Below are 25,561 nucleotides of genomic sequence, written 5' to 3'. Positions count from 1 at the left end.
GAACGTGGTCCCTTCCCCAGGCTGAGCCCCAGACCTCCACCCAGTGGACCTATCTGCCTTCCAGGCCCACCAGCCTCCCCCGAGCCCTGGGGATCCCTGGTCATCCCAGCTCCCACGCCCACGTGCTGTGAGAAGGTCTGGAGGAGCAGGGAGAAGGCCCTCAGGGAGGCCTGTGCAATGGCCAGTGGGAACCCCGCCCACCCCGGGAGACCCAGTTTGAGAACATGCCGGGAAGCCGTCACAACCTCGCAGGCCCCCTTTGCCTGGGTGCCTAGCGTCCTCCTGTCCTCTACCCACCACCCCGGCCATCCCCAGACCCACTCGGGCTCATGCGTATTCAGTAGGCGCTCAGCCACCAGAGCGAGGGAACACAGGCACCGGGCCCAGCGCCCCCCACCCCAGCTGACGGTGTGGTCAGCTCCCGGAGGCTCCAGACCAGCCTCTGGGGCTGAAGGAGCAGCCCTGGCCCCCTCTTCAAGGGCCACCTTAGTGACTGCAGCCCACTCAGGGCTGCCTGGGTAGCTGGTACACCCACCCCCAGGCCCCCTTGCCATGTGCTGCGTCACCCAGGCCCCTGCCCTGGCCCTCTGTGCGATCTCCCCACGCGAGGGTCTCGACCTGTGTGAACTCTCATCCCAAACCCAGGGACTTGCCAAGTCAGGTGACCCAAACCTATCGGGAGGAGGAAGGCCTTACTTCCCACCTGAGGGTTCACCGAGAGTGGGTGGGGTCTGCCCTCCGGGGAGCCCACAGCCGCTGTTGCACTCAGCACAAAACAGGCCTTTGTGAGTGAAGATGGAGCTCCTGTTTAAACCTTTGGACTGTATGTTGGCAAGTCACTGCACTTTTCCATCATTTTCCTGAACTGGGATAATGCCAGCCCTGGTCAGCAGAGGCCCCCCCAGGCCCCGCTGGGCCCCTGGAGCCCCTGGCTGGGTGAGCTTTGAGCGCTGCCGGGCAGGGCCAGGCCAGTTCATCTGCCGCTGGGCATGCCTGCTGGTGGCGGCGTCGGGTTCAGGGTTCCAGATCCCTCCCTGGGCGGGTGGTCTTCAACAGGCCTGGAACAGGGCATCGGGGGCTGGCAACCCCTTCTTGAGGATGAGGTTTCCGTAGAGGGCCGCCTCCCCGCATAAGGAGCAGGCTGAGTGCCGAGCTGGGATGGACAGGACTGGGGTGCCCAGAGCCCTGCTCTGCCACCCACCCTGTGCACTTTCAGCAAATCCCTCGGCTCTGCCATTCCCCGTGGGGCATCTAGTCTCCGACGGGGCAGGGGCTGAGTAGAGGGTGGGGAGGGCTCTGCAGTGGGAAGGGGTAGGGACCCAGGCTCGGCCCAGATGCAGCCGGACCCAGCCAGACCCAGGAGGACCCAGTGGACCCAGCAGGTCCAGCCAGAGCTCACCCAGTTGTCACAACAGCAAAAGCCTTTCTGGTCCACTCATAAAACTCCAATCTCTCTACCGTGGCCAGGGGGCTCTGGAAGGCAAGGGGGGCGGCTGAGGGCCCCAGGCCCAGTGGGGCATCAGCACATTCTCCAGGCTAGGGTCCCCAGGACGCTGGGCTCCTGACCTGCGAGGGCTGGGCGGACAGGTGCACAGGGGGCTGTGGTGGCCGCCTGCCTGGGGCCCTTGAATCGTCTGAGCTGCCCTGGGGGTCGGGGTGGGGCTGCTGTCCAGGACGGGAGCCCTGGGTCCTCTCTTCAGGAAGGTCCTGCCCAAGATCTGCTGGTGGGTGGTGCCGGGAGAACAGGCCCGGCCCCTTGAAGGGTGGGGGGCTGACAGGCAGCATTGGGCCAGGCCTCTGACCACAGACGGGGCTCCCCGCTTTCCCCTGGCTCCGCTCGGACAGGCTGGGGTGGGTGAGGACCCCCGGGCAGAGATAGGTCAGGGTCCTGGAAGGAAGCGGGGAGGCCGGGGCAAGGGGTGGCCATACGCCCGGGTAGAAGCTCGCACAACCATGGTGCAGGGTTCGGGGGGGGCCTGTCTTTCACTTCTCTCGGGACTCCAAGGAGGCACAGAGGATCCCTGACCCCTTTCCTGGTGGGGATCTCAGGCTCACCGCACAGCCGGCCCTGGAGAGGATGGATTGGTAGCTTGTCCACACTGGGGTCTGCAGGCCCCTCTCCCGTCGCTGGGCACCAGCTCCACGACCACAGCCTGGAGACAGAGGGGGGTCAGCTCTGTGGCCCACTGCTCCTGCCCTGGGTGCCTCCAGGACCCTTTGTTGGGTGACAGTTCAGGGCTCCTCTGGTCAGGCTCAGGGGTCTTTGGGGACACGGGTCCTGCCCCTACCCAAGGCAAGTGGCCCCCCTGAGTTCTGGCAAAGGGTAAACTGAGGCCCAGAGCAGCCTTACCGGGCTCTCCACGTAGCAGTCCAGTGGTAGCAGCTGCAGCACAGCCTCCAGGCGCTGAGGGATGCCAAGGCCTGAGGGCAGAGTGCTGACCTCAGACGCCGCCGTCTCCCGCCCGGCCACCTGCTGCCCGTGGGGTGACACTTATTGAGCTCACATTGGTGTCTCCCCACCCTGGCCACGGCACCTGTCACTGTCTTGGCCCTGCCCATCCCCCTTCACTCTACCACACGGGTTGTTGTTGGTGACCCCCAAACACTCGTCCACCAGGAGGGGCACCTGGGCCACCTCCTTGAACCCAGAAGGCCCTGGAGATGACCTCCTTGTGATGAGGACAGTGGGGTCTGGAAGAAGGCCCCTCTGGCCCCAGGCTGCCCCCAGACCTGCCCCACTTGGCTCCAAGGGCCCCTGCTCTCCCGAAAGTTGGTTTCTGATTGTTAAGCTAATGCGCGCTCATTGTACAAAACCAGGAAATACAGGAACCGGCTGTAATCTTACTACGTAAAGGAAACCCTGCTACTGTCGGAGTGCATTTCCTTCTGCCGTTTTCCCTCGTTTCAGCAAGGTTAGACTTTTCTGCACATTGGACGCTGAATGCTAACTGCTCGTTTGCCGGGGTGTGTGTGTCACTTCTGGGGGCTGCACCATGATTCACTTATGCCTTCCTTCTCTTCCACCATTTGGGCCTTTCCGTGGCCCACCCCGCGGAAAGGGAGGAGAGCACCTCGGGTTACCTGGCTCAAGGTGTAAACCGAGGCACAGCGGGCTCAGCTCCCTGAGCAGGGGGGGAAGCTGGGGCCACCAGGTCGGGAGCGCCCTGTCCAGGGGGCTGCGTTTACACCACATTTCACATCTCTGTGCCTTTAGTGGTCTGAACTCTGCAGGGAGAGTCGTGTTCCTGCCTCACAGCATTGCTGGGGGTGGAGGCATCCAGGCACAGCCCAAGCCCAGCCCATGCCCCCCGTTACCCTCAGGACTGCTAACCCCTCTCTTACTGTTACCTCCTGGACCTGGCTCCAGGGCCCTCCCAGCCTCACCTCCCACTGGCCCCTGGGGGGATGAGAGGGTTTTAAGAGACGGAGTGTGCGGACACCTGGAACGTTTGGGGCCCGGTCACGAGTGGTGGGATTCTAGAGCAGAGTAAAGGCTGAACACCTGACCGGGACCAGGAACCGCTGCTCAGCCAGCCAGGACGGTGCCAGGCCTTAGTTTCGCCATTTGTAAGAAGACACCAAGTGGTGTGTGAGATGGGGCAGCAGGCCCAGGCTCACTTCTGGGGGCTGGGGGCTGCAGGGAGAATCCTGAGGGTCCTGGCACTGAGATTTCCTGGGTCACTGGTGGGTTATTGAGGAATTGGTGGGGGTAGGAGCAGAGCTGCAGCACCTGGGCAGCCCAGAGGCCGGATGACAGCCCACACTCCCCACCAGAAGCTCTGCGCTCGCCACGCTCACCGATCTCATCTCCGTGCCCCATCCGCGCCAGGGCGTAGAGCGGCTCGGGGGACGGCAGCGCGGGGACGCCCTTCAGCACCACCCTGCTGGCTGGGCCTGAGAGGGCGGGGCGGCCACGAGGGACGGGGCCGGGGAGGGCGGGCCGCGTGTTGTGTGGATCCTGGAGGGGAGAGGGGCCAGAGGGGGCGGGTGCATTAGGGGCGGGGCCCGGCGGGAGATGGGCGTGGCCTGAAGGGAGGGTCCCCCGGAGTGCGGAGGACTTGGGGTTGCGTGGGCCGCCTCGGGGCGGGGTCGACCCCAGCCCAGCCCCGCAGGCGCCGTCTTTCGAGGTCTCGCTTACCCGGCCAGGTCCAGGGCCCGGGCACCCATGTGTATTTGTGTTGGAGCTCCCCAGCGCCCTCCGTGCGTGAAGGCCTCCTCTCCAGCCCCCGTTCCGCCCCCAGGCCTTGGGGACTCGTCCCCCACCCCCTCTAGCCCGCAGGGTCCGTGGTGCCCTGGGGTGGGGGGGGCTGGGTGGCGGCACAGGGAGGATTTACTTCTTCACCCAACACTGTTCACACTGGAAGGACCCTGAGGACAGGTGGGTGCGACCTCTGGGCCAAGCGGGTGTGCTGAGAGCACCCCTGCGCTGTCTTCCAGGCGTCAGCCTGCTGAGACCCCTCAGGTACCTGGCTAGGGTGCCGCACCCCTGCCCAGGGAAGCAGTGCTCTGACTCCCCGTTGGGGCCCCAGCGACCTGGACTCCACAGGACCCGCCCCACTCCCGCCCCCACGCCCCCCAACACTAGGTGTCTTAATTTTGCGGGGGAGAGGTCACCTTCAGCTGGCCAGCTGAGGTGCATATAAAAGGAATGATTTCAAGGAGCCCATACATCTTGCATCTTCCCATACATAGGAAAGCACTAAATTCATTAACTTGAGATGTCTGGTTTTCTTTAATTAGCAGTAATATTTTGCTGTTCGGACTACCTGGTTTTTTGTTTTGTTTTGTTTGCAAAAACTCCTGTACATACTGGCTCCTCCTGTTACCCGAAAACTGGGTTCACCTCTCGGTGGGTGTCGAGCCGAAAGACAGCCAAGCCAGCAAAGGTGGGGAGAAGGAAGAATTTATCACAGCAAATAAGGAGAGCACGGGGGCCTTCCCAAAGCAGGGTCCCACCCAGCAAAACTGGGGACGTTTTAAGCTAAGGGCACATGCATATTCAGGAAGGGGCTTGAGCAGAGAATTTAGCATAAAGTTGGGGCAAAGGTCAGGTCGACAGAGTCACGTCTTTGTTGATTTAAGTCAGGACGGTCAGCATCATCATTCCACCCTCCACCTGGGTAGGGACCTTAGTTCCTGCACAACTCAAGGTATATTATTATGTTTATCCCTTGAGGAGGACCTAGGACTCTGCTTTATCACTGCCTTTTCTCTGTCCCTGTGTTCCTCTGTTCGTTTAACATCACTGATTACTGAGACCTGTTCAAGGGCAAGCACCAGGGCCAGGCTTAGACCACAAAATGGCACAGGCCAAAACGGGTTCTCATATGTTCAGAAAGCCATTCCTGGTTCTCTTTCTCCGGGGACCCTCTGCCCTATCTGCTTACACTCCCTCACCTCTTCGGAACAGTCCCTGAGAGCTGAGAGGCTGTATCCTGGGCTTAAGTCCTCAGCAAGTCCACCGAATAAAGCATAATTCTCAATTTTTAGGTTGTGCATTTATTTCAGTCGACAGGTATGATTGTGTTTTCCCAAAATGGCAGCACTGCCGCCATGTTGTATCTGACACGCCACAGTGAGTGACGCGCCTCCCCTGAGGCGGGTTTGTCCCCTTCCTTGAACCAGGTGGACCTTTGTGTAACTGCCTCCAATAGAATGCTGCACATGCTGCTGCCTGGCTTCTGGGGGCAGGTCATAAAAGGCAGTATGGTGGGACTTCCCTGGTGGCACAGTGGTTAAGAATCCGCCTGCCAATGCAGGGGACATGGGTTCGAGCCCTGGTCCAGGAAGATCCCACATGCCGTGGAGCAACTAAGCCCGTGCGCCACAACTACTGAAGACCGCACGCCTAGAGCCCGTGCTCCGCAACAAGAGAAACTGCTGCAATGAGAAGCCCAGGCACCGCAATGAAGAATAGCCCCCGCTCACTGCAACTAGAGAAAGCCCACGCACAGCAACGAAGACCCAACACAGCCAAAAAAAAAAAAAAAAAAAAAAATGGCAGTATGGCTTCCTCCTGATTCTCTCTTCAGAACACTTGCCCTGGTGTTATAATCAAATGCATCCGATTTTCTCCCGAGGAGACAAAACCAGTTAGACAAGCACAATTTAATTTAGTTTATTTTGCAGGACAAGAAAGGTCAACTTGACCTGGGACAGTTCTTGTTTATGCTTCTGAAAATCATAAGCAAAACTTAAACAGTTCCCCCAACTGGCATGGGGTAACCACTAGCCAACTCTCTTTCATTTAAGAAAATTCGAATCTTGTAACCAATCACTATAAAGAATCACTGCCCTCACACTACATACGCTGCTTTGTAACAACATCCTCTGAGCCTCATCCCATGTTTTGGTTTGAGTACTCCTGGTTTGCAAACTGTCTTTCTGGTGTGTGCACAATACACTTTTACTAATCTCTACCTAAGTAATTTGTTAGTTTTCCTTCTGTTTTTTGTGAACTTCTGCCACTGGGAATGCAGACACCGTGCTGGCAGGAAGCCGAGGGAATGAACGTGGTGAGCCCTCCTGTGGGCATTCGGCCCACAGCCCCAGCTCAGCCCAGTGATGCTGCATCAACCACCAGGCCAGGGAGCGATTGCTCAGGCGGGGCTCCAGCTGAGGCCCCAGACTTTGTGGAGCAGAGACACGCTGACCCATGGCGGCCTGTCTGGATTCCTGACCCACACAAACTGAGAAAGGAGAACTGATGATTGTCCTGTAAGCCACCGAGTTTAGGGATAATTTATTATGTGGCAGCAGCTGACTAATGCAGGTGGCTCCTGTGCCCTGCCGAGATGTCACCAAAAGCCCTGCTGACGCTGCCCTTGGCCTTCAACCCTGTGTCTGCTCTCTCTCTACCCCGCTCCACACATGCAGGCTTGAGTGCAGACCCCAGTGCAGATGCCCGTGCCTGCACCGGCCGGATCATACCCCCGCTTAAGAACCCCAAACCTAACTTCACTGCCCAGCCTGCAAACGGGCTCTCACTCAGGCTAGCTGGCTCTCAGCCCTCCAGGCTCTGGCCCTCCTTACGGGGCTGCCTGGTTTGCCTGCCGGCCACCTGAGTACTTACTGCTGCCTGTGCCGCAGGAAACAGCCCAACCCAGAGCCGGGACAGGCCAGGCTCTCTCCCCTTGGAGCCCGCCCCCTTCCACCTCATTCCCAAATGGACCCTCAGCCCTGCGGTGACACGGCCGGAGGCCTGGCAGCTCCTGCGGAAGTTCTGTACGTGAAAGATGGCAGAGAACCGGAAGTCAACAGACAACCCATATCCACTGCCCGGCCCTGCGGAGCCTCGCTGGTCAAGGAAGCTGCCCAGGGAGGTGGTCCGCAGGGCCCACACTCAGGCCGCCCACAGTGGCCAATTCCACCCAGTGTGAGCAGTTTCTCCTCCAAAACCTGAGTGGAGAGACTTGAAGTTAACATTCCCTGAAGCTTATCTTTTTAGTAGGAATATAAGAGGGAAAAGCCAATTTTATACGGATAGATGAGAATGCAAGGTCTCAGCTTCAGAAACAAATCAAAACCCCCAAACAATATGGTGCCAGAGGTCAATTAACTCAAGAGGGAGTGGAGGGCTCTCTGGGGCTTGTGGTCCTTGAAGTCCTGCTGGGGTTTGCCTTCAACCCCGCCACCCACAGCAAAGCACGCAGTCACACCACTGGACGGTCCCCAGTCTCCCCAAGCCCGGGGCCACCATGCAGCCTGAAGAGAAGATCCTGTTCCCTGGGCCTGGGGCTGGGGCCCCGTCCCTGCCACGTGCTGGATCCCAAACGACCCTGTGGGTGCAGACCTTTGAGACACACACACTCTCATGTACGGGTTCCACGTCGAGCCCTTTCTCGGCTTCCGGCTGAGCTGCTGAGACAAGGGTACCCGCGAGTCTTGGATGGGCCCCTCACAACTGGCCCCCCAGCACTTGGAGCTCTGCTGTTTGGAATCGGTTATGAAGGTCACCGCCCAACGCGTGTGAAAGATTAAACTAATGCACGGACTTTCTCAACTCTAAGGTTTCCTGCTGCACATACCTCTGCTTGTTCATTCTAGATGGCATGTCACTAGTGCAAACCCCGGTTACACAGCTTTAATAAATGGGGTTCCCACCTCTACTGCCATGAAGACCGCCCGGCTGGGCCCGGCCTTCCTGACCCCAGGGGAGAGCCTGATCTCGTGGTCCCCTTGTACCTACTCCCTTGCCCACCGTTCAAGGGTGACTCCATCAGAACTCTGTCTGCTGTCTGGGGAGGGTCTTGTGCCGTAACAGAACCACTGCGCCCTTCTCAAACTCCCGACCACGGCACACACTGCAGAATGACAGGGCCTGGGCGGAGACTGCAGAGCTAACCTCCCCAGGCAGACGGTCAGCAGAGCAATTCTTTTTGGGCCCCCCAGCTGCGCAAATATGACCAGAGCACAAGGGCGAGTCATCAAAGGTGCTGGGCGGCCAGAGCTCCACTGGCCATCTCAGCTCTTCCTCAGATGCAGGTGGGTCTCTCTTGGGTGTTCAGCATGGGTCCTGGGTAGGGGGAGGGTACACACTCTGGGCCCAGCCCTGCCCAAGGCCATGACTGCAATCCCACATTCAGAAACCTCCGCTGGGCAGGCTGGTCAACAGGCTACCTGCCCATGACTGGCAGCAGGACAAGGTGGAGGAAACGCCTGTACCAGGTGCTCAGGTCTTCGCTGGGTGGCGGCTCCCGGAGGAGGGCTCTGAGGCCCGATTCCCAGGACAGGCAGGCGCATGTCTCACCGTGCAGCACTTGCTTAGGCAGGGCTCTGCCCTGGGTTCTGAGCAGCACCCGTCATGCCGACAGCTGAGGCTCTCTCTGCAGAGCAAGACGGATGGGGTGGGGGTGGGGGCACAACGAAGCCAGCAGAGCCCACCCCTCACCTGGCCGTCTGTTCACCTGCAGCTGCGTTGCAGTGGGCACCGCACCAAGATCCAGGGGGATCCTCACAGTGCCGGCCTTCGCTCCCAGAGGTGCAGCTGTTCTGGCCTCACCTTGGAGGGTCTGAGGACATTCTGAGGTTGGGGGGTCCTGACCCAGGCCAGTGACTGCCGTCTTCACCTGTGCAGCCCTCCCAGGCAGCAGGAGGACAAGGGCCTTCATCCTGTGCTCCAGGACTCATACGACTCTCCCCCTGGACACCTGCTCGAGAATCTGGTGTAAAATGGAGGGTTTAGAGTTCCGAGCTGGGCTGTGAGTTGAGGATTAAACAGCAGACGTCTGGTCGGGGCAGAGGTGGTTCCCGGTACCTCGGTCACTCATTCACCCAGGGTCCTGCAAGGTGCCTGACTGCACGGTGACCCGGGGGACGCAGCTGGCTCTCCCGGGGATAAGGCCACCAGAGGAACCTTGGTGTGTAAACTCTACGTCCTCCCACAGCAAAGGGCACTAATCCTGCGCCAGGTCTGGGAGCACGCATTTTAAACCAACGCCCCAGGGATTCCGACACAAGCAGTCCTCACACCAATCTGGGAGCCTCGGCCCCCAGCAGCCCAGCCCCACAGTGCCGCCCTTCCCTTCCAGACGCACTCTAGCTGAAATGCAAGGATTTGTGCAGGGACTGTTCGCTGCACCGTCGCCACGGCGGCTCTGAAGCAAGAACCTGGACACGGTCTAAACATCCAACACCATGTGAATACGCAGATCACGACATACACACATCATGAAATATTTCAGGGCCACTGAAAGGAATGCTAGTAGGAATAGCATTCAGCCATGAAACGAAATGAAACTGTTAGTGCTACAACCTGACGGACCTTGGAAATATTATATTAAATCCAGTGATAGAAAGAAAGTGGAACAGAGGTCCCCAGGGCTGGGGGCTGGAGTAGGGAGTTAGTGTTGAAGGGGTGAGGTTTCTGTCTGGGGTGATGAAACAGTCTGGAGATGAAGAACACTGTGAATACACTGAATGCTGCGAAAATGTACATTTAAAAATGGGAAAAATGAAAACAAATGCTAGTCAAACAGAAGGATAGGGTGCATTTGTGTACTAGAAGCAGAAGGTGATCAGTGCACCTTGCAGAAACGTGTACGTGGAGAACCATTTCTGTTCAAAGAAAACGGAATTTCACACCGGAGCATGTGTTCACGCATGTGGGCACAGAAAGACACCTGGAAAGGCACGAACGTGTGAACAGTGGTTACCCTCGGAGTGGGACGTGGGTGCCTTACTTTAAGAGCCTTGTTCTGTTTGAATGTTGTTACTGAGAACGACAAGTTTTAAAAAGTGACAGAACATTCAAATCTAGCGATAACTAAAAGAAAGGCATAATGTGACCTGAAGTTTGTCATTTAGTCAAGAGCACGTCTCTTTAAAGGCTCAGCAGCGAGGCCATCCCTCTGAGCGGCCACGTCCACCGGCTGCAAACGACACCGCGACCAAGCTGGGGGTCCTCACGAGAGCCGGGTGAAGGCCCCCTGCTGCTCGGGGGGGCGAGAGCCCACACAGCCCCCCAGGGCCCCTCACAGCTGGAGAGAAGCTGTGTGTCACTGACACTGCGTTTGAAAGAGGATTTATTTGCTTCTGACGCTGACAGGCCGTGTTTTTCCTCTTTAACTTGAGGCGCTGAGGCACAGGCAGCCAGCTCCTACTGGTCCTTGAAGCTGGCCTTTCTCTTCTCCACAAACGCAGACATCCCTTCTTTCCGGTCTTCCTGGTGAGAGAAGGCGAAAGGCAGAGGCGGATGGTCACTCTGCGTGGGGTCCAGGCGCCAGGCTCTGCCTGTGTCAGCCTGCTGCTCCCTGCCCGTGGCCGTCCACTCACCGGGTTCTGCAGCGGGATCACCTCGAAAACTGTGAATGATCCCAGTCCCCAGGGGCGGCTTGGGAATGGGTATTTTTCCATTAAACACCCCCGCCCCGCCTTTGTGATGGTCATTCAGGAACCACTAACCTATGAGTCGAATAAACTTCCATCTACAGAGAACCTCAGATGCATGTACTTGGGTCATTCACCAAATCATGACCTGGATTTAGCCACGCTCTAGGTCAGGTGGTGTCCTGAGGGTCAGGAAGCAGGACACGAGAATCCAAGCTCTACCTCTGCATACCTTCCTCTGTGTGCACATATGCACACACGCATGCAGTCACACACATGTGCACACACGCACCTGCACTTCCTCAAGAGCTAAAGCCATTTTTAATCTTTTATAAAACACCTAGATATGACTTTCTGATAATAAAAGATCAGTTTTAATGACTATTAAGAGAATGATTTCCTTTAAGTTACTGGCAGATATCCTAGAAAATAATGCTCCAAGGCTTCAGATTACGATAGTATAATACACTCGAGCCCCATTCCAGGTAACTGGAACAATCTAGGAAAATTATGAGTAAATGGATTGCATTTTAAATACAGGAGTTGCTGTTTAAGGGTGCAATTTGTAAGATCTTTTGTAATAGGAAATAACCCTGTGTAAGTTTCTGTACTTTTGAACTTCCACACACCGTACTTATTTGAAAAAAAATCAATGCTCAGTGATAGAACACATGTGATCCAGTTACAGGGGAAGCTAAGAGTTCTGACCAAAGAGAAATGGTATCTAGTGATAAAACCTATAAGGAAATGCCAGGAACGTCTATGGCTGGACCGTGTGTGATTCTCCACGTGAATGAGGCTTACTTACGGTAGCAAAAGTTGAATAGAAGAGTTTCTTCTCCAACTTAATGCCCTCTGTTAATGTCATTTCAAATGCTGAAAAAGAAAACCCTGAAGTTAGGAGCTGAGATGCCAGATGTGGGAACGCAGAACATTTTTGTGGAGGCAGGACACACCCTCGGGGACTGATGTGGACTTTGACTTCACCGATGACGTTTAAAGTACAGCCTCGCTGCTCAAATGCACCACCCCAGCCGAGATGCCCAGTGAATACTGCTCCCGGCCTCCCAGTGTCCTGCACGGGGACCTGGATGGAAGGCGGGATGGCAAACTCTGTCCAGTCACGAGAGGGCTGAGGAAGCCCACGACACTGAACTCAAAAACCACGACAAATAATTAAGGACAACACCCAGAAAACAGAACTCTGTGCAGAATAGAGTGAGTCCCGGGCCATCTTTGCAGTGGAGGTGATGCAGGTGCGAGGCTCGCGGAAGCGTTTCCTTGGCGGCACCTGTAGCTGGGTCCCTGCGGCCAGCGCCCAGCCAAGAGGACAGATGCCTTGGGCCTTGCGGCACGTCCCCTCCCCTGCTGCACGCTCCACACTCTAGTGCCTGTGTGAACGCTTTGGCCGAGGCCGGGGGCCTGGGAGGCCGGTGAGCAGAGACGGGGGGCAGAGCGGCTCGCCGCGGGCACACACGGCTGTCCCAGCTCACCGTCCTCTTGAAAGGCGACACGGAGCAAAGGGACAGCCTCACTCCAACGCTGAGAACAAATCGTCATGTTAACACTCTAGCGATTCTGAGGAGGGGCGGTCAGAGCTGCCCCGCCGGCAGAGAGAGGACGCCCAGTCCACAGCGACAGCCGGGAGCATGCTCTCTGCCCCCAGCTCATCCCCGACAGATGGGCGGAGCTGCTGGCCGAGAGGAGCCTCTTCCTCCCAGGTTCCCCAGGTGACCCTTCCCGGGCTTCCCCTGCACGCCAGCCCCCTGCCGCCTGTGCCCCAGGCTGGCCCTGTTCTCAGGTCCTGCTTCCAAGGGGAGCTCAGGCCATTTCAACAGAATTTGTGAGCGAGCAACTAGAAACCAGAACTCTACGAAGAACCAAAATCGAAATACCAAGAATCCTAACAGTTTTTGTTGAGACCGGTTAAGATGCATAATTCTGACCCCGCGCTGTCAAGCCTCGCAGCTCCGCTCTCCTCCCTACCTGCGTTCACTGACTCTTTGGCCATTGCTGCTACAATTTTAGAGTTGCTGGCAATCTTTTCTGCACACTTTATGGCTTCTTCCACCAGTGTCTCAACAGGAAAAATTTTGCTTACAAGACCTAAAACACAAAAAGGTAAACAACACGTGGCAGCAGCTGGTTCTCGTTCTCTAAGCCACAGCACAGGCCTCTGGGTGCCGACAAGGCAGTGGGGACACAGGAAAGGGTCCACGGTGTCCCCTGGTAGGGCCGCCACCCTTGGCTGCTGCGTTCACTGGGCTCTTACAGTCACAGGTCACTGAGGGTCCAGGAGAGGGCATGCCTGCGGAGGGTCTCGGAGACCCTGTTGCTGACCTTGGCTCTGGGAAGCGGGGCGGTTTCACTATTGCTCTTTAACCTGCATGCATGTCTCAGTCACTCCTTTGAGCATGTGGTATTTCAAATAAAAAAACAAAGGCAGTGAGTCTCCTGGGCTCCCAGGACACGGGAAAGCTCTGTGCTCATCACCGGTGGGAGGCCCTGGACGCAGCCCTCCCCCCTCCACTCAGCTTCCTGAGGGGGCAGCTCCACGGGAGGCTGTGGCCCATACCTGCTTGCTTGGCATCCTGGGCTGAGATCCGGTCACCAGTGAGGACCATCTCCATGGCCAGTGACTTTCCGACGGCACGGGTCAGTCTCTGGGTGCCCCCTGCACCTGCAGGGCAGAGGGCTGCTGGGCACGGATGGCTCTGCAGCCAGGATGCACAGACGTGCTGTCCCCAAGTGCCCCAGGGCTGAAGATGGGCCCCTTGGGTGGGGTGGGTGGGCAGAACCCAGGCGTCCAGCAGGTGGGGAAGCTGGGGGAGGCTCCTTTCCACACTCAGGACCCCCTGCCTGGTGCCCTGGGTCCCCTGCACCAGTACCTCTCATGCAGAAGTCAGACTACGGACAGACACAAGGAGCTCGCGGCCTAGGGCCCCAGACCCTGACTCAACCCAACCCAGGGGGCAGCTGGGGGGCAGCCTTCGAGCACGGCTTGCTCTGCTCCAGGTGTGGGACGACGCTCCTCTCTTCCGGGTTCCCGCCTCCCTGGCCCCGCTCCCCACCCCCTCCTGCTCACTCCACGGCCTCTAGCTGGAAAGAGAGTGGTCTGCCCGGTCATCCGCCCGTGGTGAACCCCAGGGCTGCCAGACCGAGCCAAGGAGCCACGTGAGGGGGGCACCCACAGTCCAGCAGACTCGGACACTGCCTCAATGCAGTGGAGACCTCAGGCACTGGGATGGGAAGACCCTGGTGGTCACCCTCAGCTGATCTCAGACACGCTCTCCTGACCCCACGGCTGCTCCCTGCCCAGCCCAGCTGGCTCGGGAGAGGCTCTGGGCTCCAGGCTCTACACCCAAGGCAGAGACCCCGTGGGGACACAGCCCGAAGTCCTCGTCAGGTGGACCAAGGGGCAGAGGTGTCACTGTTGGCCCACTGTTCCTGTCGCCCTGCCCACGGGGGATCTGATTCCCTGCTCTGAACCTGGGTGAGGCTATGGGACTCGCTCTGGCCACTGAAACGTGAGCTCTCAGTGTTGCCCCGTGGTCAGCGTGTTCTCTTCTCTGAGCTGCTGACCAATAAAGATCCAGCGCAGATGTGGCTCATAAGCAAGACTCTCTGCGGTTAGAATCCACCATGTGGCCAGCCTTTCCTATTCGTGTCGGACAAGGGACCCAACCACTCCAGAGGAGCCGGCACAGCTCCGAGGCCCCCAAGCCACTCTCAGCGCTGCTGTGCCCACGTGACCTTAGTGTGCAGACAGGCAGCCACCGTCCAGGCTCACATGACAGCCCCACGTGCTTTTGTCTGACACTGGAACAGCCCAAATGCCCCCAAGACGCGGGCAGATTGTGGACGATGACTTGAAGAACCGATACCAAAGCTACCATCAGTCTTTACCTGGGATGGTTCCTATTAGGATCTCTGGCTGCCCAAACTGGGCTTTCTCTCCAGCATAAATGATGTCACACATCATAGCAAGTTCACAGCCACCACCAAGCTGCAAAACAGCACGAGGTTCCACAGAGGAACCCGGTCAAAAATCACTGCTTATTTGAATTTTCTATTAAAGTGAAACACAGTCTAGGGTACAGCAAAGATTAACACAGAGATGCAAAGTTAGTTAACTGTTCCCACAAATTACCTATACAGTGGATGCCAGCAAACTTTCTGTAAAGGGCCAGACAGCAAATGCTTGCGGCTTTGCAGGTCCTACAGTGTCTCTCGTGGCCACTCCACTCTCTGCCGGGGGCGCTCGAAGGCAGCCAGGAGGGGGAGAACCGATGGCTATAACATCTGCCCGCTGACCCGTTGACCCCAAGGGAGCTTTACTAAGGAATTGTGAGTTCAAACGCCCTCCTGGCTTCTCTACAGGCCACAACCAGTCCCAGAGCCTCTGAGCTGTCCAGGCGCCTATAGGAGACCCCGATGGACCAAACAGGGGAGGCAGAGCTTTCAACAGTGGTGAAAGAGGTTAGTTTACAGGGCAGTGCAGGTTGGGAAGCCATCAAAACTGCACAGAGAGCCAACACGTGTGCCCTTAACCTTGCCGTGGGGGAAAAGCACTCCCGGGGAGCCTCAGGACTGGGGGGACTTTACTAACAAAGGAATCTGAAGCCCAACAGCTGAATCCCCACTAACACAGCAGATGCTGAAACACCTCCTCCGTTTACAGCTCTTGGCTCTTAAGCATCACTAGTCAGAAAAGGCCTGCGAGCCTAGGAACGAGACTCAGGTCTCCCCCAAATAAAAATCAGTTCTACTGCACACACACAAGTACAATTCCTTCAGGTGTTCTGAGTGCAAGGAGGTGGCATGGGCGGGCACTCACGGCGTAGCCATTGACAGCAGCTATGACCGGCTTCTTGACCCGAGAGAGTCGGTCCCAGTGGCTCAAGAACTTGCTGGAGTAGCAGTCCTGGAACGTTAGATTCTGCATTTCCTTGATGTCGGCTCCAGCTGTGGTGGAAATGAGGTCCCAGTTACCAGAGCAGAGACCCCACAGCAACAGGTAGCTACTGAGTGTGCCCCGCCCGCAGGCACCAAGGGTTGCAGGGGATGGCCACGTGGACACACAGCTGGGCCGGGGGTACAGTGCAATACGCTGTGATACGAGCTGATGGAGGTGATGCAGACGGATGTGGACAGGAAACAGAGCGGAGGGGGACTCAGAAGAGGCAGGGCTCACTCACTATTCACCCGCACCCGAGACGTGACTGCCCCTGAACAGACTGGTTTTGCTGGCGGAGCACATTCAACGTTAAACGTCAGATGGGCCCCTCCAAGCAGCCTGGGGTTTGGTCCGCTTTACGTAAGTAAACCCCCGAGTCGCGGAACCTTCCTGATGCATTCACGGAGGTGTAAGGCTGCCTGCCTCACGCCATGGGTGCGACCACACGACCACACACCTGGGCAGCCTGCCACCACACTGCCCGCCTCACCTGCAAACGCCTTCTCCCCGCCCGTGAGGACGATGGCCCCCACAGCCGGGTCCTCCTCGAAGGCCTGCAGCGCCTGGTTGAGCTCCATGATCAGGCCATCGCAGAGCGCATTGAGTGCCTTGGGGCGGTTCAGCTGGACCAACCCCACGTTGCTGTTCTTCCCCTTCTTGGCTGTGATGATGTATTCAGAGGCTGCGCCTGGGGGGAGAGGGGAAAAGGGGATGTCCACTCACGGAGGCACCAAACTGGGGGGATGCACCCGTCAGTGGACAGAGTGACCCTGACAGGACCCCTGAGGGCCCCTGCTCAGTCCCTGGTGGCTGCATCATGCAGCTTGTAGCTGCATGGGTGGCTTTTACAGTGCTCTCTGCTTTCACAGATATTGGAACACTTCCTTAAGTTAAAAAAAAACCCAGCAATGAAGAGCAGCATTCCTTCTCCTGAATGCCTTGGTCAGCGCTTCCCAGGATGCGCACTAGAGACAGCCTGGGATCCTGTAGAAACAAGGAATGAGGAAACGCCTTCTTTAAACAAATGCCAACTAGGTGAGGGCAGTTAAGCTGCAAACAGAACAGAGTTCCAGCCCTGCTGGGTGGACAGCCTGGTGGGAGGTACTCAGGCAAAGGGCAACTGCCAGGGTCTGGGCGGCGGCGGCCCGCTCAGAGCTGGGGCCAGCAATGACCTGGAGAAGAAGGTTAACCAACGTGGTGGCTTCCTTGAATGGGGAATCAGGGATCGCGGTACCTATCCCATGCGCTTGTGGGGACGTGACTGAAATCACACGTGTAAAGGCAGCATGCCTGTCACATACAAGACCAGGAATGATGGCTGGGTACAGGCCAGGATGTAGAAGCGGGTGGTCAAAGAGAACTCAGGTAAAACCCACACGACCTGGTAGCTAGGTCAAGTGGACACACAGGTGAAGGCAGAGGCCGCAGAGATTCTTTCCCAGCGACATCGACATGGCCAAGAGTTCCTGCTAAATGAGGGGTGGGGGGGTGGCGAGTGCGCTCAGGAGAGAGGAGGAGGGCCGCCCGGCTGGCTGGGGTGGGGCAGAACCGGAAAGACACACCCGGGGAGAAGTCGTGGACATGGGGAGGCCTGGGCAGGAGGCACTGCAGGACAGCACGTGCGACCCTTTCCAATTGCAGACGCGCTAACCGCACGTTCTCTTAAAGTCTGAGGACTTTCACACCGAACGCTGAAATGGCCAGAGGTCTTGGCACTCCGTCCCGAGTCCTCGGAGTTGAGACGCTAGTGACCCCAGGGCTCCGCGAGCTCAGGCAGCAGGTGCTGGGAGGGGTCCGGCCCTGGGATGAGGGCCCGGAGGACCCCCACCGCGGGCCCGCCCCCCTCGGCCCCGCACTCACTGGAGGCGAAGAAGCGCGGCGCGGGGCAGCCGGGCCAAGTGCACAGCACGACGCGGACGCTAGGCTGCAGGGCGCGCAGGGCGGCCATGGCTCTTGCGTGACGATAGGTCGCTACGGCCGCCCGCCCCGCGGAGCCACCGCCCCCCGGAGCCGCCCCCCGGCCGCGCCAGTCAGGGCCCGCCCCGCCCACGGGCCAGCATCGCGAGATCTCGCAGGTCTCGCGAGATAAGCCGGGCGGCGGAAGTGGCCGGGGCGACGGGCGTGAGGTTTAGGAGTGAAGGTCAGTGTTCGGGGACAGGGGTCAGGGGGCGGGGGGAGGGGCACCGGTGTCCAGGAGGAGGGGCCGGGGCGGGGACGAGGGCTGGAGGTTCAGGTTCAGGTGGGTACCCTGATCCGCGCCGCCTTTGGCGGACCCCAAGCCGTAGGAAGTAGCCCTGAAGACCTGAGAGCAAACCCTCCGGGCTGGCCGAGCCGTGGGGGTGGAAAGACGCGTGGACCGCGCGCCGCAGCCCGAGCTCGGGGTGTGACCGCTCGGGGCCGGCCGGGACGCCCTCGTGGTCGAGAGGGACCGCCGGGAGGCCTCTCGAGTGCGCAGGCCCGCGGTGCTGGCCCGCCGGGCTCCTGGCGGAACCGTCCGCCGGCCTGCGCCGCCTCTGTTCTTCAGGCCCCGGCAGTGCCCTTAGCCTTTGGCCCTTCCCGCCGTTTCCGGGAAACGGCGTGTGTCTGGGTGCGGGGCAAGCGTGTCGTCCCCACACCCGGGTGACTGCGCCTCGAGCCACAGCTGGGTCCCGGATTCGCAGCTGGAGGCAGTGGCGTGGGGCATGGAAAGCCAAACTTGCTGAGGACGGGTAGACTGGAGCTCGCTAGAGCTGGGCGGATACACTTGTGACCTGAAGTCAGCCCTCAGGGCAACGTGCAGTTGTAACCAGCGCAGAAAGCCAGACTCTGACAGCGGGCGTTTATAGGACACCAAGCAAAGGAGTGGGAGACAAGCCTCAGATCCACTCAGACCAGCTCAGATAAGCCTCCGACCAACCTGATCTTTGAGGGGATTTTTTAAAAAGGGGAACAAAGAAAGAGGCTGGGATTCATCATCGTTTTGTGACATTTCTGTGACATTTGTGAATCTAGTTTCAGGAATCAGGCTGTCTCTGGTTTACATTCTCAGGCCAGGCGGTCCATGGCTGGGGGGTCTGTGAGCTCATCTTGCCCTGGAGAAACAACCTGAGTGTGTATTAACGATGGTGTCTACAAGGGCAATTTCAGTACCTTAGCGATGTTATCAACAGCAGCCATCTTAGTCACCTGACTCTGGTTGATTAGTGCTCAGTTAGCACAGGATTGAGGTCAGAGGGAACAAGAAAGGGAATAAAGTTTTGGGTGGAGAGACGAATCATGAACTCAGTAAGGGAACTCGGTTTTAGGGGGACTTGGTTTCAATAGCACGGAGAAATCAGAGATAATACTGCTAAGCAGTGTGGGAAGGAGTTGAGAGGCAGAAGTAAGTGCTTAGACAAGGAAAAGATAAATTATTAACAAAATGCTTCCTTTTAGAGGCATCATGTAACTGAGTTTTTCATTGCCAAGCACTGTGGCAAACATCCACCTTCCTATTTCTCTTCCTGTCCCATTTCGTGGTCCAGGTGCTCATGAAGTGTGTGCAGTATTATTCATAGCAGCTGCACGAGGTGGCTGAGGAACATTTTGCAACATTAAACAATTCATATCACTCTAAAATGTATGTATTTATAGGTCTAGATATAACAGGAGTGCAGCATAACACTCTTTACATTGGTAACTTGGTATCTATTGAACACTAGATTGTGAATAGTTTTATTTGTATAAAATAAGATGTAATTAAACTTTAACAATGAAATCATTAAATTACTTTGATTTATAAATTTCAAATGTTTAGACACATATTATTGGCCTCCGTTTGTATTCGTGCCCAAGTTCTGCAAATTCAAGGGTGGAGATAAAAAGATCAAGTACGTGGGAATCCCCTGGCGGTCCAGTGGTTAGGATGCTTTCACTGCTGGGGCCCGGGTTCCATCCTTGATCAGGGAACTAAGATCCCACAAGCTGCGTGGGGAGGCCAAAAAAAAAAAAAAAAAGAAAGAAAGAAAGAAAGAAAAAGGTCATCTACAAATGAAGAGCAAAACGGATATTTTCAGGTAAATAATAAAATCCAAATCAGAATTGAATACTCAGCAAAACTTTATTTCAGGGCTGAGGATAGACTAAAGACATTTTCATGCAAAGAGAAACATTACCAAAACTCTTTACCAAAGGAGCCTCTGTCTTAGTATGGGCTGCAGTACTGTGACAGGTACCCAAAGGGAAATGGCTCGAAAGTAAAGGAAGTTTTTTCCTAACCCCCCCAGGGCTGGTGTTGAGGTCAGGTGGCTGCTATCCTTCATGAAGTAATTTAGGGACAAAAGCACAAGTGACAAAAGAAAAAAATATATAAATTGGACTTCACTCAAATGAAAAACTTTTGTGTTTCAGAGGATACAATGAAGAAAGTGAAAAGCCACCCCACAGAATGAGAGAAAAAATCTTGCAAGTCATAGATCTGATAAGGGTCTTGTGTCTCGAATATATAAAGAATACTTTCAACTTGCTAACCTAAAAAATAAAACAGCCAGTTATTTTACCAGTTTTCTCTATTTTATAGAGAAAAAGGAGGAAGTTGGGAGGGGTTGTTTTGAAGAAAAGTCAGTTGGAGGAAAAGGAGAGCTCAGGGTGCTGACAGCTTCTCGTTGGCCTGGCAGCTGCGCCATCACTTTCCTGTGAGATGCAGTGAATCTCCTGTTGGTGATCCTTCTCCTTAGGTCTGTAACTGACAGTCAGGAGGTACCTGCCTGGGCTTCCCTGGTGGCGTGGTGGTTAAGAATCCGCCTGCCGATGCAGGGGACACGGGTTCGAGCCCTAGTCTGGGAAGTTGTGCCACAACTACTGAAGCCCACGCGCCTAGGGCCGGTGCTCCTCAACGAGATAAGCCACCGCAATAAGAAACCTGCACACCGCAACGAAGGGTAGCCCCTGTTCGCCCTTGACTAGGGCCTTGACTAGGGCCCTTGCTGCATGGCCAGTGGCAACTGTGAAGGGATGGGAAAGCCAAACACAGGACACAGGGTAGTTTCAAAGGTGACAGAGTCAGCTGATGGGACGAGGACAGTGGGGCTGCAACCTGAGAATGTGGCGGCAGCCATTGGACCCCGCTGGCAGCCCAGAGAGAGGCCCCAGTGTGCCCGGAGTGGCCCAGGCCCAGCAAGGAGGCCTCCTGCACTGCAGGATGAGCACACAGACATGCTTCTCACAGCCCCACGAGGCTGCACCAGTAGCTTGATTTCAGGGGTTACACCAGGGACCTCACTGTGGGCATACCTGTGAGGGACCCAGAGACCAGTGGTGTATTTGTCTGTGGAGCTGGGACCCAAGGTCTGCAGGCTGAAGCGTCCCCAGGGTAGACCAGACCACTGGGACGTTGGCAGCAGCCCAGTGACCCCGCTGGGCTTCAGCTTAGCTGACCCTTGGGGGAACCTCACAGGAGGGAGCTACACTGAGCTGGGGACTTTGCTTCAGGTGGCAGAATGGGGGGTAAAATTTCCCCCTGCAAACAGGGACACCAGGGTCAGGGTGGCTGCACGCAGATGGGCTGTTTCATTAGAGTAGCCAGGTCGCCTGGCGTTTCCTCATTAGTTGCGGGATGTCAGGCTGAGTGACAAGGCCAGTGTCTGGCTCAGCGTTATGGCTGGTCCCAGGCCCAGCGCTTTAGCTAGGAGTTGGCGCTGCTGACCCCGCGCCGCCTCTGGGTCCAGTGGTCACTGCCATCGCCGAAGGCGCGACTTGGGCTCCCTGCCGGGCTTCGTGCCTCCCCGCCCGGGACGGGCACGCATGGCGTCCTCTTCCGCTGCGAGCGGGGCGCTTCATCCTGGCTCTTTCCCTGTGGGGGGTGGGGGGACCGCGACCAGCGTGAAGCGCGCGGGGCGGGGTGGGGGGGGTCACCAGCCATCTCTCGCGGGCCGCGGTGGGGTAGGAGCTTGGGGAGGCAGGACTCAGAGACGGGGGAAGGGCAGGGGGTGCTCCGCGGGTTGGGGGGTGCAGGGGTGGGGAGTGGAGAGTGAAGAGCCCAGGGCCACGGGCCCAGCAAGCAGCACGCAAGCCACCCTCCGCTGCTGCCGGCCCCCGGGTAGCGGGCCATTGCTAGCAGTCATGCCGCGGGCACCTTGACCTGCTTGGCGGCCTGTAAGACCAGCCACCGAAACTGCTCAGGATCAGCAGTCGGTCAGCCTGCAGTCTGGGCACAAAATGGGAGAGTTTTCAGGGACTGCTTCGGGTCCACGGCAACAGCTCTCCCCAAGCCTTTCTTTGAAAGGGCAGGCATCCCTTGCATGCACATTTCATTGGAGAAACGACCACATATTTATGCGACTATTTTCTGTCTCCACTCACTGAGCTCCATGAGGGCTGGGATTCTGTCCGTTACTCAGGGGTGAGTCTTCACAGCTTGATTATTTGCATAGGTACTGTCTTATTGCTTAAGAAGCAGTTAGATTCCTAAATCCCTTTTCACATTCCAGGAAGTGGCACTGGGTGACTGGCAGCATCCTGGGAGGCTATTCTCTGCAAACAGGGATTCCAGGAAGGGGACAGCAGGCACAGTTGGAGGTGGGTCTACTGCATCCAGTAAGCTGACCCTCCCCACTCCTGTCCACTCTTTGGCTCCCAAAGTATTGGCAGCCAGGTCTATATGCTCCATGCAGGAGACTGGAAGACTCTTCCCAGGGAGCATGACCAACCCAAGAGGAAAGACCTAGGGATATGGATGGAGGTTCCCCAAAGAACAGCCTACCCAGAATCAAGCTCAAATTTGATGAGCCCCACTCACAAACAGCCATCTGGTCTACCATTCCTCATCACCAGCAGACAGACAAACATAACCTGACATCTCAGAGAGCTTCTTCCTGGAAGACAGAGCCAAAAGAAACAGGAAGAAGAACGCAGAGCACAGCAACAGAGCAGAAGCATAGCACTTCACGCCTCCAGACCAGCGAGGACAATCTCCCTGGAAGATGAAGCAAGAAGACACCCTCCCCTTTCTAAAAAGAAGCATTTGTACAAGAAGAAAGGGCTCCTGGAAATGAACACTATGACAGCAGAAACGAAAGCCTCAATGGAAGAAATCACACAGAAAGTGTCACCGGGTTGACGTGCGTTATAACAAAATAGCTCTAACCAAGGAGGTCAACGGAAGACCCGGACCAGCAATCTTGGTTCCGCGATAGTAAGCAAAGAATAGCAAACTACCGCTTTAAGCTTAAGCATAAAGCTAAGTCTATTTAAGCATAGGTACACTCCCAGAGAGGGGGAGAGAGAGAGGGAGAGAGAAAGCGGGCTGTTTCAGCGAAGTGAAGCAAGACCAAAGCAAAGTTTATCAAAGCAAAGGTACACTCTGAGAGAGAGAGAGAGAGTGGGCTGTTTCTGTGAATTGAAAGCAGCATTCCCGTACAGGCTTAAGGGTGATATTTATTTATTTATTATTTATTTATTTATGCTGTAGCAGGCCTCTCACTGTCGCAGCATCTCCCGTTGCAGAGCACAGACTCCAGACGCGCAGGCTCAGCGGCCATGGCTCAAGGGCCCAGCCACTCAGCGACATGTGGAATCTTCCCGGACCGGGGCACGAACCCACGAACCCGTGTCCCCAGCATCGGCAGGCGGACTCTCAACCACTGCGCCACCAGGGAAGCCCCCAGGCTTAAGGGTGCTTTTAAGGAGCATTTTGCAGGGAGGCGGGGGCGAGTGACAGGGGATCATTATTTGATCGACAGTCCCAAGCTATGTAACAAGTTTACTGCTGCGCATTCTCTCATCCTTCAATCGCTAAGAAACGCCCACGGGGGCGGGGGGCAAAACCATACATGGATTTTATTATAATGATGGTATAATGAGTTTGGGTTTACTATAGGTTATACACCTGTCTGGTCTGGGCATGCGCAGCCCAGGGAAGTTCCCTTGTGTTACTGTGCCCCTCTTTAACAGGATAAGCTGCCCACAATATGACCACAGTTTCAACTGTTCTGGGTGGGGTCAGGGGAGAGTCCCCAGATGGTTGGGTGTGACTCGATTGCTTCTTCTCGTCTTTCTCGCCACTGTCACCTCCTTGCTGCTAATGTCTGACTAACTACCTAACAAAAGGAGAGCAGAAATGTAAAGGTGGGAAGCAGGAGAGAACATACGTGAGCATTCAAGGGCCAGGCTCAAAGTCTGACAGCCTGAACTACGGACTTCAGGCAGAGGTAAGAGTAAACCCTCCAGGGTTGCTTAGGGATGAGTCATCAGTAGAAACAACTGATTAGTGAGACAATCAATGGCGTCATTTGCCAGGATTGAAGGACAGGAGTTTCCAGACTGAGGGCCCTTTGAGTGCCCAACACAGTAAGTAACAACCGAGGGACAGGGAAGCACCACGTTGTGAAACTTCAGGAGAAGATCTTAAAAACTTCCAGGGAGGATAATGTCCCCACTGCTTGTAAAGGATTAGAAATTAGAATAGCTGTGGATTTCTTCACAACACTCCTAGGAGGGAAGAGAAAGGGAGCAATGCCTTCAGAGTTTGAAGGAAGGGGATTCTGACCTAGAATTCTATGTCCAGGCAAACTACAAATCAAGTATGAGGGCAAAATGAAGACATTTTCAGCTTTGCAATATCTTTAAAAAAATGATCTCCCAGACACCTCTTTTCAGCTTCACCAAAACAGGAAAGTGAATCCAAGAACAAGAATATATGGCTGAGGAGGGCAACACAGGGAGCGAGAAGGGCTCCTCCTGGAGAAGGAGGAACACCCCAAACAGAAAGACTACCTACCCAGCCTGGGAGCTAGCTCCCCTCCCTGACTACCCTCACCCCACAGGGAACAGGTGGCCACGGAAAGTCCACGGAGGCACGGGTGTGCCGTGGTTTGGAGCAGCGGTACCCAAGTGTGGCTGAGAAGGAATGATGTGCCCTAACTGGGTTTACGGGGAAGCCTGAGGACCCTTTTAGCAGAAGGCAGGAGCTTTCTAATCCCTGCAAGGCAGTAGGGGAGACCTGCGGGAACTAGAGGAATTCTCCAGAAATGCCGCAGGCTTGAATATGTCTTCCTCTCCTGGGGCCGGAGGGGGAGGGGGGACGTAAGACTTGTTTCTCCATTTACCGTTTATCTTGAACTTTGTACTTTATGTGTGCTGCATCCTGTGTTTGTAGACTTGTGACTGTGTATATACACACACACAACACACAAAAGTGCGTCGCCTGGAGGCTTTCTCCCCGTCCCGCCCTGACATCTCAGCACCCACCGTCCACGCGCTCCACCGGGTCGGGAGGTGACGGCGCTCGCCTCCGCGTCTGAAGCTAGGAGGCTCCTCCTCCGCCTTCTGGTCGCCGTCCCCACGTCTTCTTAGGAAGGGGACACACCCCGACTGGCCAGCCGGCCGCCCCGATTCTCCCTCGGTGGGGACGCTTGCCCACACCGGCCGGTACCGGGGAATACTCACGGACCCTTCTGCACTCGCCCTCGCCCTCCCCGGCGGCCTTCCGCTACCATCCTAGGGCGTGGGCCAGACCCATAGGGGCTGCCCCAGGCCCAATCCAGAGGGGCGCGCGGAGCCAAGGGGGGCCGACGCGGGGGGACAGCCTTGCCCCACGCCCCTTGCTCCACCTCCAGTCCCGCCTTCCGCCCCGCCCCGGGCCCCCTTCCTCTTCTGGCCCCACCCCGCGCCCCCATCCACTTCCGGCCCCGCCCCAAGTGCCCGGCCCCGCCCCGTGTCCCCGCCCCGCGCCCTGAGCCCCTGTCCACCTCTGGCCCCGCCTTCGGCCCCGCCTTCTGCCCCGCCCCGCGCCCCGAGCCCCCTTCAAACTCCGGCCCCACC

General features: G+C 56.9%; 2 protein-coding genes across 2 annotated transcripts; both read right to left on the bottom strand.

The window, feature by feature from the left end:
• Positions 1-1,049: 1,049 nt before the first annotated feature.
• FUOM (fucose mutarotase) lies at positions 1,050-8,742 on the bottom strand (the record flags this gene model as incomplete). The annotated part of the gene is given in 7 exon segments (XM_082854429.1): positions 1,050-1,125; positions 1,400-1,473; positions 2,056-2,123; positions 2,126-2,153; positions 2,351-2,421; positions 3,799-3,958; positions 8,665-8,742. Coding segments are annotated over 7 exon segments (555 nt in total).
• A 1,095-nt stretch (positions 8,743-9,837) lies between these two features.
• On the bottom strand, positions 9,838-17,754 carry ECHS1 (enoyl-CoA hydratase, short chain 1). The gene is made up of 8 exons (XM_082853893.1): positions 17,645-17,754; positions 16,275-16,472; positions 15,665-15,792; positions 14,734-14,833; positions 13,403-13,507; positions 12,814-12,933; positions 11,636-11,703; positions 9,838-10,663 (listed from the first exon to the last, which is right to left on the bottom strand). The coding sequence occupies exons 1-8, from the start codon at positions 17,730-17,732 to the stop codon at positions 10,598-10,600; spliced, it is 873 nt and encodes a 290-aa protein (XP_082710019.1). The 5' UTR covers positions 17,733-17,754; the 3' UTR covers positions 9,838-10,597.
• Between the last annotated feature and the right edge of the window lie 7,807 nt (positions 17,755-25,561).

The sequence above is a fragment of the Leucopleurus acutus genome (assembly GCF_964270905.1).
Source record: "Leucopleurus acutus genome assembly, chromosome: 14".
Classification (NCBI taxonomy): domain Eukaryota; kingdom Metazoa; phylum Chordata; class Mammalia; order Artiodactyla; family Delphinidae; genus Leucopleurus; species Leucopleurus acutus.
The sequence above is the reverse complement of the archived record's forward strand: the minus strand, read 5'-3'. Positions and strand labels throughout refer to the sequence as shown.

Excerpts from the sequence above, each read along its gene's own strand:
- ECHS1 (XM_082853893.1), bottom strand. The coding sequence starts at position 17,732 with ATGGCCGCCCTGCGCGCCCTGCAGCCTAGCGTCCGCGTCGTGCTGTGC. Across the intron at positions 13,508-14,733 it reads CCTAATAGGAACCATCCCAG|GTGCAGGGGGCACCCAGAGA; the intron begins GTAAAGACTGAT and ends TCTGCCCTGCAG. Across the intron at positions 10,664-11,635 it reads TCTATTCAACTTTTGCTACC|GAAGACCGGAAAGAAGGGAT; the intron begins GTAAGTAAGCCT and ends TTCTCTCACCAG.